The sequence below is a fragment of the Anolis sagrei genome, chromosome 7 (genome assembly GCF_037176765.1).
Source record: "Anolis sagrei isolate rAnoSag1 chromosome 7, rAnoSag1.mat, whole genome shotgun sequence".
NCBI lineage: Eukaryota > Metazoa > Chordata > Lepidosauria > Squamata > Dactyloidae > Anolis > Anolis sagrei.
The window spans coordinates 1861606-1879238 of record NC_090027.1 but is presented as its reverse complement, the minus strand read 5'-3'; the positions used below and the strand labels follow the sequence as shown (position 1 = coordinate 1879238).

At 46.8% G+C, this 17633-nt stretch overlaps 1 protein-coding gene across 2 annotated transcripts in view; it reads left to right on the top strand.

The window, feature by feature from the left end:
• The first annotated feature begins 2527 nt into the window (after nt 1-2527).
• BMP1 (bone morphogenetic protein 1) overlaps nt 2528-17633 on the top strand; it is a 269223-nt gene continuing 254117 nt past the window's right edge. The window contains exon 1 of one of the 2 annotated variants that reach the window (XM_067470630.1): nt 2528-2888. In XM_067470630.1, coding sequence (XP_067326731.1) covers nt 2747-2888 — 142 coding nt within the window. In that variant the 5' untranslated portion in view covers nt 2528-2746. The remainder of the gene's footprint in view (nt 2889-17633) is intronic. The other variant, XM_067470629.1, reaches the window with a different exon arrangement.

Below are 17633 nucleotides of genomic sequence, written 5' to 3'. Positions count from 1 at the left end.
AGCAGAGGCACAACACCCTTGCTCAGATGATTCATTGGAACTTGTGCCAGAAAGACCATTTGCCTGCCACAAAGAACTGGTGGGATCACAAGCCGGAAAAAGTTACAGACAATGAACACGTCAAACTATTCTGGGACTTCCGGATTCAGACAGAGTGAGTTTTGGAGCACAATACTCCTACCACATGATCGTGTTAAAAAACAAAGTATGGATCATCGATGTTGCAATCCCAGGTGACAACAGGATTGAAGAGAAACAACTGGAAATAATAATAATAATAATAATAATAATAATAATAATAATAGTCTATATCATTTACTGTGACATAGTTTTGGTGTCAGTAAAATAATAATAGGATAATAATAATAATAATAATAATAATAATAATAATAATAATAATAGGATGAAGTGCTTTTGCTCTTTGACATACAAACCTCACTGCATACTCCCACCAGTGTGAATCCTGACCTCAATAGTTTTGGGATGCAAGAAAAGTTGGTGTCTAAATATTATTCTTATTGCAATAATAGTAATAATAATAATAATAATAATAGGACAATAATGGGATAACAATAATAAGAGGATGCAGAGCTTTTGCTCTTTGACATACAAACCTCACTGCACACTCCCACCAGTGTGAATCCTGACCTCAATACTTTTGGGATGCAACAAAGTCGAGGTATAAATATTATTCTTATTGCAATAATAATAATAATAATAATAATAATAATAATAATAATAATGGGATAATAATAATAAGAGGACACAAACCTTTTGCACTTTGACACACACCCCTCCCTGCACACTCCCACCAGCATCCCAAAAACTCAGCCAGAGTGAACCCAGACCCCAGTATTTTTGGGATTATTATGATTATTATTATTATTATTATTATTGCAGTAAGAATAATATTTATACCCTGACTTTTGTTGCATCCCAAAAATAGTGGGGCCTGGGTTCACTCTGGCTGAGTTTTTGGGATGCAACAAAAGTCAGGGTATAAATATTATTCTTATTGCAATAATAATAATAATAATAATAATAATAATAATAATCATAATATACGATAATAATGGGATGATAATAATAACAATAATAATAATAATAATAATAATAAAAAGGGTGCAGACATTTTGCTCTTTGACACACACCCCTCCCTGCACACTCCCACCAGTGTGAATCCAGACCTCAATACTTTTGGAAGGCATGAAAAGTTGGTGTATAAATATTATTCTTATTGCAATAATAATAATAATAATAATAGGATAATAATGGAATAATAATAATAAAAGGATGCAGATCTCTTGCACTTTGACACACACCCCTCCCTGCACACTCTCACCAGCATCCCAAAAACTCAGCCAGAGTGAACCCAGACCCCACTATTTTTGGGATTATTATTATTATTATTATTATTGCAATAAGAATAATATTTATACCCTGACTTTTGTTGCATCCCAGAGTATAAATATTATTCTTATTGCAATAATAATAATAATAATAACAGGATAATAATAGGATAATAATAGGATAATAATAGGATAATAATAGGATAATAATAATAATAATAATAATAATAATATAGGATGATGATAATAATAACAGGAGGAGGGGGATGCAGACCTTTTGCTCTTTGACACACACCCCTCCTTGCACACTCCCACCAGCATCCCAAAAACTCAGCCAGAGTGAACCCAGACCCCACTATTTTTGGGATTATTATTATTATTATTATTGCAATAATAATAATAATAATAATAATAATAATAATAATAATATAGGAGGAAGATGCAGACTTTTTGCTCTTTGACACACACCCCTCCTTGCACACTCCCACCAGCATCCCAAAAACTCAGCCAGGGTGAACCCAGACCCCACTATTTTTGGGATTATTATTATTATTGCAATAATAATAATAATAATAATAATATAGGAGGAGGATGCAGACCTTTTGCTCTTTGACACACACCCCTCCTTGCACACTCCCACCAGCATCCCAAAAACTCAGCCAGAGTGAACCCAGACTCCACTATTTTTGGGATGCGACCAAAGTCGGGTGAGTTTGGCTTGACTTGGGGGGGTGTTGGGAAGAGCCCCCTTTCCCTTTGGGTGCCTCTCCTCCTTCCTCCTCCTCCTCCCCTTCAATTGCCACGCAACCCTTTGGCTTCTCCTTTGCCTTCAGCAGATTTTTGCTGAAACTTCTCCTCTCCTCCTTCTCCTCCCTCTTTCTGTATTATTTTTTCCTCCTTTTTTTCCTGAAAAGCTTCCAGGCAGAGAGAGAGAAAGAGGAGATCTCTGTCCTAAAATGCCCTTCTCTCCTTCCCTTCCTTCTTTCCCTTCCTCCCTCCATCTTCCCTGAAGAGAGGAGTGGGGGTCCTCCTGGACTTTCTTCCCCCTCCAGCCCCCTCCACCCAGCTTGGGGGGAGAAAAAAGGGGGCTGAGCCTTGGGATTGGAGCCCGCCCCTGCTCGCAAAGAGAAGAAGGGAAGGAGGGAGGGGAAAAGAAGGGCAGAGGAAAGAGAGAGAGAGAAGGAGGGAGGGAGGGAAGGAGGGAAGGAAGGAGGAGGGAAGCCCTCCCATCTCTTCCCACTTCTCTCTCTCTCTCTTCCCCCCCCTCCTCTCTCTCTCTCTCTCTCTCTCTCTGTCCCCTTTCCCACTCCTGCTTCTTTCCCCCATTCTTTCCCTCTCCTGTCATTGGTCTCGCGTGTTTGTGGCGTTCCGTGGGTCATTTCCCGGGACGCGCCAGCATGCCTGCCTCCCGTGGGGGCTTGCTTGTCCTTCTCTCTTGCCTGGTCCTGGGACAAGCTTTGGATTTTACCGACTACAGTGATGTTTTGGAGGAAGAGGAAGAGCCAGAGCCCATTGACTACAAGGATCCTTGCAAAGCTGGTAAGGACAAGGCTTCCCATTGCCCTAGACTAGAGAGAAAGAGAGAGGGGTGCCTGGGCTGCTCACCTTTGGGGTCTCCTTACCTGCATGGACTCTCCCTGGAGCCCCTTCTTGCTGGGACAGAAGGATGGGACTGTCAGGATGGGGGTCTTTTGGGTCTACACAACAAGGGAGCATAGTGGGACTGTCAGGATGGGGGTCTTTTGGGTCTACACAACAAGGGAGCGTGATGGGACTGTCAGGATGGGGGACTTTTGTGTCTACACAACAAGGGAGCATGATGGGACTGTCAGGATGGGGGACTTTTGTGTCTACACAACAAGGGAGTGTGATGGGACTGTCAGGATGGGGGACTTTTGTGTCTACACAACAAGGGAGTGTGATGGGACTGTCAGGATGGGGGACTTTTGTGTCTACACAACAAGGGAGTGTGATGGGACTGTCAGGATGGGGGTCTTTTGTGTCTACACAACAAGGGAGCGTGGTGGGACTGTCAGGATGGGGGACTTTTGTGTCTACACAACAAGGGAGCATGGTGGGACTGTGAGGATGGGGGTCTTTTGGGTCTACACAACAAGGGAGCGTGATGGGACTGTCAGGATGGGGGACTTTTGTGTCTACACAACAAGGGAGCGTGGTGGGACTGTCAGGATGGGGGTCTTTTGTGTCTACACAACAAGGGAGCGTGGTGGGACTGTCAGGATGGGGGGTCTTTTGTGTCTACACAACAAGGGAGCGTGATGGGACTGTCAGGATGGGGGTCTTTTGTGTCTACACAACAAGGGAGCATAGTGGGACTGTCAGGATGGGGGTATTTTGTGTCTACACAACAAGGGAGCGTGATGGGACTGTCAGGATTGGGGTCTTTTGTGTCTACACAACAAGGGAGCGTGATGGGACTGTCAGGATGGGGGACTTTTGTGACTACACAACAAGGGAGCGTGATGGGACTGTCAGGATGGGGGACTTTTGTGTCTACACAACAAGGGAGCGTGGTGGGACTGTCAGGATGGGGATCTTTTGTGTCTACACAACAAGGGAGCGTGGTGGGACTGTCAGGATGGGGGTCTTTTGTGTCTCTGGAGAGCCTGGACCCAAGTCCAGCCCATTGCTTAGCTGGCATCTGGCAGGCAAAACAAAGGAGGGAAAGTTTCCCTTCCAAACCCAAGCCCCATCTCTGGAAACAGAGCCACACAGCCCGGAAAACGCACAACAACCCGCTCTGACAATGCACGAAACACCATTTTCCCAAAGCTTCTCAAAGTTCAGACCCCACGAAACACCGTATCTCTCTTTTCCCAAAGCTTCTCAAAGTTCAGACACAACAAGAAAAGCCTCTTTGTCCCGAGGAAAAGTTTCCAGCTTGGAGAAAAGTCAGGCTTTGTGGACTTTGTCCCACCCCCCCCCCCTCTTATTCCAAAAGGAAATTCAGCTGAGCATTGATGTGTTTTCCTCTCTGTCCCTCCAACAATGCCTTGTGTGACAGGGGCTCTTTGTGCGGGCAGGGTGGCAACGGAAAGGGACCTGTGTTTGGGGGGTGTTTGTGGGTCGCAAGGGAAGTAAACACAGGCAGAGCCCAGGATGGCGGAGGCGGTCGGACTGGGCCGGCACACTGTGTCCTCCTCTTTTGGGGACAGAATTCTCCGCTTTGGGCAGAATCTGTCAACGGTGAGAGACACTGTGGCCGAGGAAAGGCATTGGATAGCCTTCGGTCAGTGGTTCCCAACTTTCCTAATGACCCAATAGTATAGTTCCTCCTGTTGTGGTGACCCCAGAGCCCAGGATGGAGGCATTCGGACTGGGCTGGCACACTTCGTCCTCCTCTTTTTGGGGACAGAATCTGTCAATGGAGAGAGACACTATGGCCAAGGAAAGGCATTGGATGGTCAGTGCTTCTCCACTTTCCTAATGCCACGACCCCATAGTATAGTTCCTCCTGTTGTGGTGACCCCAGAGCCCAGGATGGAGGCATTCGGACACACTTTGTTCTCTGCTTTTGGGGACAGAATTCTCCACTTTGCAGATGGTTTGAGGGCAGAATATGTCAACGGAGAGAAACATTGTGGCCGAGGAAAGGCATTGAATGGCCTACGGTCAGTGTTTCTCCACTTTCCTAATGCCACGACCCCGTAGTATAGTTCCTCCTGTTGTGGTGACCCCAGAGCCCAGGATGGAGGCATTCGGAGTGGACCGGCACACTGTGTCCTCCTCTTTTGGGGACAGAATTCTCCGCTTTGCAGATGGTTTGAGGGCAGAATATGTCAACAGAGAGAGAGACTATGGCAGAGGAAAGGCATTGAATGGCCTACAGTCAGTGTTTCTCCACTTTCCTAATGCCACGACCCCATAGTATAGTTCCTCCTGTTGTGGTGACCCCAGAGCCCAGGATGGAGGCGTCGGACTGGACCAGCACAATGTGTCCTCCTCTTTTGGGGACAGAATTCTCCACTTCGGGCAGAAACTATCAACGGAGAGAGACATTGTGGCCGAGGAAAGGTATTGGATGGCCTTCGGTCAGTGCTTCTCCACCTTCCTAATGCCATGACCCCATAGTATAGTTCCTCCTGTTGTTGTGACCCCAGAGCCCAGGATGGAGGCGTTCGGACACACTGTGTCCTCCTCTTTTGGGGACAGAATTCTCTGCTTCGGGCAGAATCTGTCAACGGAGAGAGACACTGTGGTCAAGGAAAGGCATTGGATGGTCAGTGCTTCTCCACCTTCCTAATGCCACGACCCCATAGTATAGTTCCTCCTGTTGTGGTGACCCCAGAGCCCAGGATGGAGGCATTCGGACTGGATCGGCACACTTTGTCCTCCTCTTTTGGGGACAGAATTCTCCACTTTGCAGATGGTTTAGGGCAGAATATGTCGACGGAGAGAGACAATATGGCAGAGGAAAAGCATTGAATGGCCTACGGTCAGTGTATCTCAACTTTCCTAATGCCACGACCCCATAGTACAGTTCCTCCTGTTGTGGTGACCCCAGAGCTCAGGATGGAGGCATTCAGACACACTTTGTTCTCTGCTTTTGGGGACAGAATTATCCACTTTGCAGATGGTTTGAGGGCAGAATCTGTCAGAGGTGAGAGACACTGTGGCCAGGGAAAGGCATTGGATAGCCTTCGGTCAGTGGTTCTCAACTTTCCTAATGCCATGACCCCATAGTATAGTTCCTCCTGTTGTGGTGACCCCAGAGCCCAGGATGGAGGCATTCGGACTGGACCGGCAAACTTTGTCCTCCTCTTTTGGGGACAGAATTCTCCACTTTGTAGATGGTTTGAGGGCAGAATATGTCAACGGAGAGAGACACTAGGGCAGAGGAAAGGCATTGGATAGCCTTGGGTCAGTGCTTCTCCACCTTCCAAATGCCACGACCCCATAGTATAGTTCCTCCTGTTGTGGTGACCCCAGAGCCCAGAATGGAGGTGTTCAGACACACTTCGTCCTCCTCTTTTGGGGACAGAATTCTCCACTTTGCAGATGGTTTGAGGGCAGAATCTGTCAGAGGTGAGAGACACTGTGGCTGAGGAAATGCATTGGATGGCCTTCGGTCAGTGGTTCTCCACCTTACTAATGCCGCGACCCCATAGTACAGTTCCTCATGTTGTACTGACCCCCAACCAGAACATTATTTTCACTGCTACTTCACAATCTTAATGTAAATAACTGGTATATGTAAAGGTTCCCCCTTGATATTAAGTCCAGGTCGTGTCCGATTCCGGATGCAAGTGCTCATCTCCGTTTCTAAGCCGACGAGCTGGCATTGTCCATAGACACCTCCAAGGTCATGTGGCCAGCATGACACACATACATTAGGTCATGTGGCCAGCATGACGGCATGGAGCGCTGTTACCTTCCCACCAAAGTAGTGGTTCCTATTGATCTACTCACTCTATGGGTAATAATGGACACCGCAACGAGTCGCCCTTGGGCTGAGAATTGCGGTATATAAGCGAAGTAAATAAAATAAAATAAATAATGATAATAGGAGAATGCAGACCTCTTGCTCTTTGACACACACACCTCCCTGCACACTCCCACCAGTGTGAATCCAGATCTCAATGCTTTTGGGATGCAAGAAAAGTTGGTGTATAAATATTATTCTTATTGCAATAAGAATAATAGAATAATAATAATAGAATAATAATAATAATAATAATAATAATAATAATAGGTTGCAGACCTCTTGCTCTTGGACATGCCAACGTTTAAGTCCAGTTGTGTCCAATTCTGGATGCAGGTGCTCATTTCCATTTCTAAGCCAAAGATCTGGTGTTGTCCATAGACACCTCCAAGGTTATGTGGCCAGCATGCCTGTATGGAGCACCCTTACCCTCTCACTGGAGCAGTATCAATTAATTAAAACAATACTAAAGGTTAAGTCCAGTCATGTCCGACTCTGGGACTCTGGTGCTCATCTCCGTTTCTAAGCCAAAGCCATTGTCCGTAGACGTCTCCAAGGTCATGTGGCCAGCATGACTTCATGGTGCGCCCTTACCTTCCCGCCAAGGCGGTACCTATTGATCTACTCACATTGCATGTTTTCAAACTGCTAGGTTGGCAGAAGCTGGGGCTGACAGTGGAAGCTCACTTCACTCCCCAGATTCAAACCAGCGACCCTTCGGTCAAGAAGTGTAGCAGATCAGCGATTTAACCACTGCACCACCGAGGAGCTCCCATATCTGACATGAAGGATGTAGTTTCATTAACTGGACCAAACCTGGCACAGATCTTCAATATGCCCAAATGTCAAGGTTTATTTTCCCCAAACTCCACCAGAGTTCACATTTGGGTATATTGAAGATCTGTGCCAAGTTTGGTCCAGATCTATCAGAGTCCACAGTGGTCTTGGGATGTAGGTGAACTACAACTCCCAAACTCAAGCTCAATGCCCAACAAACTCTTCACATATTTTCTGTTGGTTGTGGGAGTTCTGTGTGCCAAGTTTGGTTCAGTTCTATCGTTGGTGGAGTTCAAAATGCTCTTTGATTGTAGGTGAACTATAAATCCCAGCAATTACAACTCCCAAATGTCAAGGTTTATTTCCTCCAAACTCTACCAGTGTTCACATTTGGTCATATAATGAGTATTCGTGCCATTTGGTCCAGATCCATCATTGTTTGAGTGCACAGTGGTCTTGGGATGTAGGTGAACTACAACTCCAAAACTCAAACTCAATGCCCACCAAACCCTTCCAGTATTTCCTGTTGGTCGTGGGAGTTCTGGTGCCAAGGTTGGTTCAATTCCATCTTGGGTGGGGTTCAGAATAGTCTTTGATTGGAGTTGAACTATAAATCCCAGGAACTATATCTCCCAAATGACAAGATCAATTCCCCCCAACCCCACTAATATTCCAATTTGGGCATATCGGGTATTTGTGCCAAATTTAGTGAATGAAAATGCATCCTGCATATCAGATATTTACACTATGATTCATAACAGTAGCAACATTAGTTCTGAAGTCGCAGTGAAAATAATGTGATGGTTGGGGGTCACCACAACATATGGGGAACTGTATGAAGGGGTCCCCGGTGGTGCAGTGGGTTAAAGCACTGAGCTGCTGAGCTTGTTGATCGAAAGGTCGCAGGTTCGATTCCGGGGAGCGGCGTGAGCTTCCGCTGTCAGCCCTAGCTTCTGCCAACCTAGCAGTTCGAAAACATGCAAATGTGAGTAGATCAATAGGTACCGCTCCAGTGGGAAGGTAACAGCGCTCCATGCAGTCATGCTGGCCACATGACCTTGGAGGTGTCTACGGACAACGCTGGCTCTTCAGCTTAGAAATGGAGATGAGCACCACACCCCAGAGTCAGACATGACTGGACTTAATGTCAGGGGAAAACCTTTACCTTTACCTATGAAGGGGTCGTGGAATTTAAAGGTTGAGAAGCACTGCTCTAGAGTCAGAATAGCATAATTAATGCAGCATCTCCCAGTCGCCTGCCAATCAGTCTTCTATTCATCCCAGGGTTGCGCTGTTCCTTTAAAAATATCACTTGAACTATTTGAATGACAATTTAATCCATCACATGACAGCTTGGCGCACTGGTTCGTTCCCTTGCCAAAGCGTATTTGGCGCGGCAGAACTACAATAAAACGTTGTTAAAAATGCCAGCCTTCATCTGATTCCATTGGCAGAGGGAATGTCCATGAGGATGATGATGATGATGATGAAGAGCCCTCTTCTCGCTTGCTTCCAAGTCTCTCTTGGACCTCTCCATTGCTTTAGGTTTCCAGTTGAAGTGGCAGTTTTTTGCAAAGTCAAAACCTCTTCTGAATTTTTGCTTTTTGGATCTGATTCCTGGCATCGTTGTGAGTTCTTTGCCTTTCCAAGGCTGGGCCCTGATGGCATGCAAGAAAGGGCGCTCTTGCAGCTCCAAAATGCAACTAACTGGAGGTTTCTCCTGGAAAGAGTGGCCTGGAAGCGAAAGCAAAAGAAGAAGAAGAGCAGAGCAATGTGCAAGAGATGTTGAGAAGCCACCCATCAAAATCCCTTGCTTTGTGGTTTAATACACTTGCGTCTACACCAGGCCTGGGCACCCTTTCTAACTTGGGGGCCGCATGCCAGCACTCCCTTCTGGGAGGACTAAGTGCCCGGTGAAGGAAGGAAGGAAGGAAGGAAGGAAGGGAGGAAGGAAGGAAGGGAGGAAGGGAGGAAGGAAATGGAGGGAGGAAAAAGAGGGAGAGAGGAAGGGAGGTAAGCAGGAAAGGAGGAAGGACAAAAAGGAAGGGAGGACAAATGTGTGGAAGGGAAGGATGGATGGATGGAAGGAAGGAAGGAAGGAAGGAAGGAAGGAAGGAAGGAAGGAAGGAGAAAGAGGGGGAGAGGGAAGGAAGGATTAAAGGGTGGAAGGGAAGGGAGGGAAGGAAGGAAGGAAGGAAGGAAGGAAGGAAGGAAGGAAGGAGAAAGAGGGGAAAGGGAAGGATGAAAGGGTGGAAGGGAAGGATGGAAGGAGAAAGAGGGTGAGAGGGAAGGAAGGAGGAAAGAGGGAAGGAAGGACAAAAGGGAGGAAGGGAAGGAAGGAAGAGAAGGAGGAAAGAAAAAGAGAAGGGAGGAAGAGAAGGATGGAAGAAAGGAAGGGAAGGATGGAGGAAATGAAGGATAAAGGAAAATGAGAAGGAAGGAAAGACAAAGAGGAAGGAAGGAAGGAGAAAGAAGGAAGGAGGGAGGAAAAAGGCAAGGAAGAAAGGACGAAAAGGTGGAAGGGAAGGATGGAATGAGAAGGAGACAGGGAGGTAAGGAGAAAGGAAAGACAAAAGGAAGGGAATGATGGAAGGATGAAAAGGTGGAAGGGAAGGAGGAAGGAAAGAGAGAAGAAAGGATAAAAGGGAGAAAGGAAATGGATTGGGGAGAAAGAGGGAGAAAGGGGGAGGTAAGCAGGAAGGGAGGAAAGACAAAAGGGAAGGAAGGACAAAAGTGTGGAAGGGAAGGACTGAAGGAAGGAAAGGAGGGAGGGATTAATGGAAGGAAGGAAAGAAGGAAGGGTGGAAGGGAAGGTTGGAAGAAAGTGAAGGATAAAGGAAGGAAAGACAAAAGGGAAGAAAGGACGGAAAAAAGGGGAGAGTAGGAAGGAAGGACGAAAGGGAGGAAGGAAATGGACGGCGGAGAAAGAGGGAGAAAGGGGGAGGTAAGCAGGAAGGGAGGAAAGACAAAAGGGAAGGAAGGACAAAAGTGTGGAAGGATTGAAGGAAGGAAAGGAGGGAGGGAGGAATGGAAGGAAGGAAAGAAGGAAGGGTGGAAGGGAAGGATAAAGGAAGGAAAAACAAAAGGGAAGAAAGGACGGAGAAAGAGGGAGAGTAGGAAGGAAGGATGAAAGGGGGGAAGGGAATGATGGAAGGAGAAAGAGGGAGAGAGGGAAGGAGGGAGGAAAGAGGGAAGTTCTGTACTGATTTCACTTTTCGGATCCCATTCTTTGGAAGCTCCTCTCCTTCTTCCAAAAGACTGAGTCATGCCTCATGGATGTAAACGAAGTCAACGTGGCACTTTTCCTGGGTGACCCTAATTGCAGGACAGGTTGCCAACTTTCAGGGCAGGGAGGATTCCTTCGGCAGTCATAATGTTAGGTGAGGCTTTTGGAAAGGACAAGGTTCACCTCAACTTGAGTTGACATCAGGCTCACATTTTTATAAGTCCGGTGTTTGTTGTTGAGAGACTCCAAATCGTTTCTGTCCTATGGTGACCCCGTGGCTTGGTTGCTGAGTGAAAATAAAGTTGGTGTGTTGAGGTCAAGAAGTGTCTGAAATATCAGAAATCCTTTTTCGTAGTTGATTGATCTCAAGGGATAGCATTCGTGTCAATCACTCATCCTGATGGCAGCAAACGGACTGAATATTTAGGCACACACACCTAGGCAGAAAGCAGGTGTGCAGTAACGACACATAATTATTATTAGGTGTACTATACATCCCAGCAACTACAGCTGCCAAATGTCGAGGTCTATTTTCCCCAAACTCCACCAGTGCTCACATCTGGTTTTTAAGATCAAATCACGGGTGTTGTGGTTTTCAGCTTTGAATATGTCTCATGGATTCTGAATTTTAATACTGTTACGTTTAACGGCGCTCCATGCAGTCATGCCAGCCACATGACCTTGGAGGTGTCTACGGACAACGCTGGCTCTTCGGCTTAGAAAGGGAGATGAGCACCACACCCCAGAGTCAGACGTGAGTGGACTTAATGTCAGGGGACCACCTTTACCTTACGTTTAATTCTGTTTTAGTGTTTGCATATTTGTATTTTTTTAAAGTGTGTGGTTATGCTGTGTCGGACTGGATGAGAGCTAACACATTGAAGACAGAGGTCCTACTGGTCAGTCGTAAGGTCGAACAGGGCATAGGGTTACAGCCTGTGTTGGATGGGGTCCCAACCCCCCGAAGACGCAGGTTCACAGCTTGGGAGTGACCCTGGACTCATCGCTGAGTCTGGAAGCCCAGGTCTTGGCGGTGGCCGGGAGAGCTTTCGCACAATTAAAACTTGTGCGCCAGCTGCGCCCGTACCTTGGGAAGTCAGATCTGGCCACAGTAGTCCACGCTCTTGTTACATCCCGATTAGATTACTGCAACACACTCTACGTGGGGTTGCCTTTGAAGACTGTTCGGAAACTCCAACTAGTCCAGTGGGAGGCAGCCAGAGTACTAACAGGAGCGTCATACAGAGAGCATACCACCCCCCTGTTGTGTCAGCTCCACTGGCTGCCGATCCAATTCTGAGCACAATTCAAAGTGCTGGTTTTGACCTACAAAACCCTATACAGTTCTGACCTAGTGTATCTGTCCGAATGGATCTCCCTCTACATCCCACCTCGGAATCTAAGATCTTTTGGGGAGGCCCTGCTCTCGACCCTGCCTCTATCACAAGTGAGGTTGGCGGGGACGAGGAGCAGGGCCTTCTCGGTGGTGGCCCCTCACCTGTGGAATTCGCTCCCCGGGGAAATTAGATCTGCAACATCGCTTCTTTCCTTCAGGAAAAAACTGAAAACATGGATTTGGGACCAGGCATTCGGACAATCGGGCAGATAAAGAAAGAACTTTGACGATGATTAGGAAATGGTTAATGGATTAGAACTATGGAACTCTGAAAGACGGAACGCTGAGCACGAGAATCGTTTTTAGATGGTGTGTTATGTACTAGTTGTGGATTGTTTTAATTGTGATAACTGTTTTTAACTTTGGTTTTGTACATTTTGTGTAAAGTGTATAGGCATCGAATTGTGCCTTTTTTGTAAGCCGCCCTGAGTCCTCCCTCGGGGGTTGAGAAGGGCGGGGTAAAAGTACCCGGAATAAATAAATAAATAATAAATAAATGCTTTTAATGCAAGCCATTTTGAGTAACCTTCGGGAGAGATAAACATAGTACCGTATATACTCAAGTATAAGCCGACCTGAATATTATCACCATTTCCAGGGCATCTTTGTCTTGCATTGAGTCTTATCGCTGTTTTGGAAGATCTGGAAACCCTCTCTCACAATACTGCAATTTGTACAATCCATGCCACAGTCTTGAAAAGGGCCACAGTGGTGTATTTGGGGTTTCTGCTTCAGAGTTGCCTTAGATTTAAACTCCTTTGCTTGACTTTCCTCATGTATTCTCAACATGGAATGTGCTGTCGTGCCCAAAGGTCTCCTCTTCTCTCTATGACTCCCTAAAAGGCTCGAGGGGGAGATCTTCAATCGTTTGCTTGATTTTCCCTACCCACCGGCATGCCGTGGCCTTTCCTGGTCTTCCAAGTGGGCATAGATCACTCGTGGTCCCGGATTCCCACAGCAGTTGTGGAACTTTGCCCCCCTGTTGCACTCCAGACCAGGAAGAGCCTTCTGACTTTAAACACCACACAATTGAGTAGAAATGCGATCCGTGTATTGAAGATAATTAAAAAGCAGTAAAAGTAAAAAGCACTTCAAAGGTATAGGTAAATCCAATTAGGTAGGAAGATAAGCCGGAGCAAAATAGTCCAAGGAATTAGTCCATCAAAGTCCATGAAAAACAAAGGCAGAAACCTCTATAGTAAAATCCAAAACACTGGAAACATGAATCCAAAGCACTTAAGCACATAAACATAAAATCCAAGAATCAAAACATGAATCAAAGGCACTTAGAACATGAATCTTTCCAAAGCAAGGCTTCCAAGGAACACGGACGAGATCTTGACTTGATTCCTGTACTTGGGACTTTTATCTCCTCGTTCAGCTATGTCCCAAGCAGCCAGAAATTAGCCTTGAATCTCTTATCTTTTGTTCTCTGAGCCTGGCAGGACGCCAGAGCCACTGATCTGCTTGCCTGTTTTGACTAATCACAACCAGTCTATCTATTTCAGTGTTTCTCAACCTGGGGGTCAGGACCCCTGTGGGGGTCATGAGGGGTGTCAGAGGGGTCACCAAAGACCATCAGAAAACATAGTATTTCCTGTTGGTCATGGGGGTTCTGTGTGGAAAGTTTGGTCCAATTCTATTGGTGGGGTTCAGAATGCTATTTCATTGTGGGTGAACTATAAATCCCAACAACTACAACTCCCAAATGGCAAAGTCTATTTTCTCCAAACTCTACCAATGCTCACATTTGGGCATATTGAGTATTTGTGCCAAGTTTGATCCAGATCCATCATTTCTTGAGATCACAGTGTTCTCTGGATGGAGGTGAACTACAACTCCAAAAACTCAAGGTCAATGTCCACCAGACCTTCCCAGTATTTTCTCTTGGTCATGGGAATTCTGTGTGCCAAGTTTGATTCAATTCCATCATTGGGGGAATTCAGAATGCTCTTTGATTGTAGGTGAACTATAAATCCCAGCAACTCCAGCATTACCAAATGACAAAAATCAATCACCTCCAATCCCACCAGTATTCTGCTTGGTTGCGCATTTAAGTAATCAGATCTAATTTGCCAAATAGTCACTGTTGAATGTTTTTATATTGTGAAATGCTATTTTAGATTGTAAGTCGCTCGGAGCACCTGGGTGGAGAGCGACTAATTAAGAAGTAAAGTGAAGTGAAGTATTCAGATTTGGGCGTATCAGGTATTTGTGCCAAATTTGGTCCAGTGACTGAAAATACATCTTGCATATCAGATATTTACATTACGATTCATACCAGGAGCAAAATGACAGTAATGAAGTAGCAATGAAGATAACGTTATGGTTGGGGGTCACCACCACATGAGGACCTGTACTAAGGGGTTGCGGCATTAGGAAGGTGGAGAACCACTGATCTATTTGCTCATTAATTTCTGTAGCTGGGCCAGGTGCCGAGCTGTTCTCAAGCTCCAAATCATGGAGATTCTCTGGTAGCAACTCAGGGAGCACACCATCATCCCCACACCCTTCAGGGACATTCTCATGAGAAAAGACACTTTGAGCAGGGATCTCCTGGTCATTCTCTGCATCAGGATCACTGGAAACACCATTACCTTTGATATCGAGCTCTTTTGGGAGGGTCTTCCCAGCGGGGAAGATCCCTGAAGATCGCTAAAGGGATCTTTGGCCTTGGTGAGCAGCCAGTGAACGCCAATCCAAAAAGACGCAAAAATATTAAAAATCAATCTCACCAGGCTGAAGAGGTATGCGACCGAAGCGTTTATTCTGCGATTCAGCTGAAAAGGATGCGTTACAGGGATCTTTCCTCCATAAGCATACAGTACAGTGATTTTCAGGCATATTTATACACACAGAACAAAGGAAAATCAGTTGAAACTCCCGCCCGCCCTCTCTCAGCTGGCTTCGCCCTGATTGGCTGGCCCTGGAACAGCTGGGAGGAGGCCTGGCCGCATGTCCCGCCTCTCCTCCAATCGGCGAGTGTTACTGCTTCCAGGGGGCCAATTGGAGCCTTCCTAGCGCCTCCGAAGATGGTCCAATCAGCAGCCAGGAGGAGGGACTCAGCTTGACAGCCCACGGGGAAGCAGGGTGCCCCAGAGGCGTCCCCCAGCTGATTTCCGAGCCTTTGCGTTTGTCAAGGGGTGGCAGACAGAAGAAACAAAGAGCTTCCTGATTTCTGACTGCAGATGTGTATAGACATGAAAAAGGGGCTATGGGTGGCATTCGGATCTCAAACTCTGTTGACAAAGGGGACCCTTAGTCACAACGGAGCTTACACAAATACCATGATTGATTTAATCAGTCCGTTTTCCGGGCTTCGGTTGACCCATCCCTGGCTTGTTTGTCTGACTCTGAAAACAAACCTTGAGATTATTGTCAACCCTGATCCATGCAAAATGTCAATATGAATGGGGTCTTTTTGAGGAAATTGGATTTCCTCAGCTGCAGCCTCAGGTCACAGCCTTTCTTAGTAGGGTAAAGTTCAGAGGGGAAAAGCAGGGAAATGGGCAAGGGTACATCTCATAGATTTCATATTATACATTTCATATACACTCTTCATAAGTCCTCATAAGTTTCATAGATTTCATAAAGGGATCCCCATCCCATCCCATCCCAGCAAAGTTTATTAGAAGCAATAACAATTGATAAAAGCAATTTCATCGGGGATTGAGGTATGGTCTTCTTGGCAAGGGCGCACGCACAGGCGGAGACTATTCTCTCCAAGAGGCCTGGCTCAGAGTCCGTGGAGGAAGTTCATGACGATAGGGCATCAAGTCAATAAGTGATGGCAAGAAAGGTCCGCAAAGAGTTTCCAAACGATGAAGTGTGGGGCAATGTCCTTTAGAGAACTGCATCTCCCAGCCGAGACCCGGGAAACTACATTTTCCTGATCAGGGGCCAGGGTCCAGTGCACAAGCCAGAGAATTCACAGAGAGGAAACAGGAACCCAGTTATGTGTGCTGGGTCAGGAAGCAACAGAATCCATCGTCCGGCACTTGGCGAACTACAAATACTTGGGGGGGGAAGATGCTTGGCATCACCTTCATGGACCTCATTGTCATCACTCTCTACATACATCCAAAGCACCCTGATCCATAAACACAATCACAGGCTGAGTTCCAACACCTCCTGCCCAATGTTTGCTGGTTGGTTCCCGTGGTGGCCATGGGTGGTTTCTCCAGAAGGGCAACCCAGCTTGAGATCCAACCGTTAGCAATGCCGCAATCTGGCCATGCCCTTTCCGTAGGAGGATTGGGAGAGGCAGGAAAGCGGGGTTGCCTTGGGTCAGCAAAACTGCAGTGGCTGTCAAAATAGACCTCCTCGTTGCTAGGGATGAGCCAAAGCAGTTGCCATAGCAGCCCACAGGTCATGATGAGCCAGCAAGGGCCCCCATATGAACCCACTTCTGATGCTGGAGAAGGAATGACTGGGATTCGGTGAAGAGCATGAATCTAATTCAACCAGCGGTATCTCTGCCACAGAGGTTGCATGCTCTAGGTATTTTGCAAGATGCAGCTGGTTCCAATTCTTCACTATGAGGAGCGGCTTAAGGAGCTGGGCATGTTTAGCCTGAAGAAGAGAAGGCTGAGAGGAGATATGATAGCCATGTATAAATATGTGAGAGGAAGCCATACGGAGGAGGAGGGAGCAAGCTTGTTTTCTGCTTCCTTGGAGACGCAGAACAATGGCTTCAAGCTACAAGAGAGGAGATTCCACCTGAACATGAGGAAGGACTTCCTGACTGTGAGAGCCGTTCAGCAGTGGAACTCTCTGCCCCGGAGGGAGTGTGGTGGAGGCTCCTTCTTTGGAGGCTTTTAAGCAGAGGCTGGATGGCCATCTGTCAGGGGTGATTTGAATGCAATATCCCTGCTTCTTGGCGGAATGGGGCTGGACTGGATGATGGCCCAGGAGGTCTCTTCCAACTCTAGGATTCTATGTGAGAGCTGTTCAGCAGTGGAACTCTCTGCCCCGGAGTGTGGTGGAAGGTCCTTCTTTGGAGGCTTTTAAACAGAGGCTGGATGGCCATCTGTCAGGGGTGCTTTGAATGCAATATTCCTGCTTCTTGGCAGAATGGGGTTGGACTGGATGATGGCCCAGGAGGTCTCTTCCAACTCTAGGATTCTAGGATTCTATAAGTTCCTGACTGTGAGAGCCGTTCAGCAGTGGAACTCTCTGCCCCGGAGCGTGGTGGAGGCTCCTTCTTTGGAAGCTTTGAAACAGAGGCTGGATGGCCATCTGTCAGGGGTGCTTTGAATGCAATATTCCTGCTTCTTGGCAGAATGGGGTTGGACTGGATGATGGCCCAGGAGGTCTCTTCCAACTCTAGGATTCTAGGATTCTATAAGTTCCTGACTGTGAGAACCGTTCAGCATTGTCTTGCAGAAGGTGGACGCCTTTGGTGGGCATGCCACATTGTCTCTTGGTTTGGATGGCCTCCTG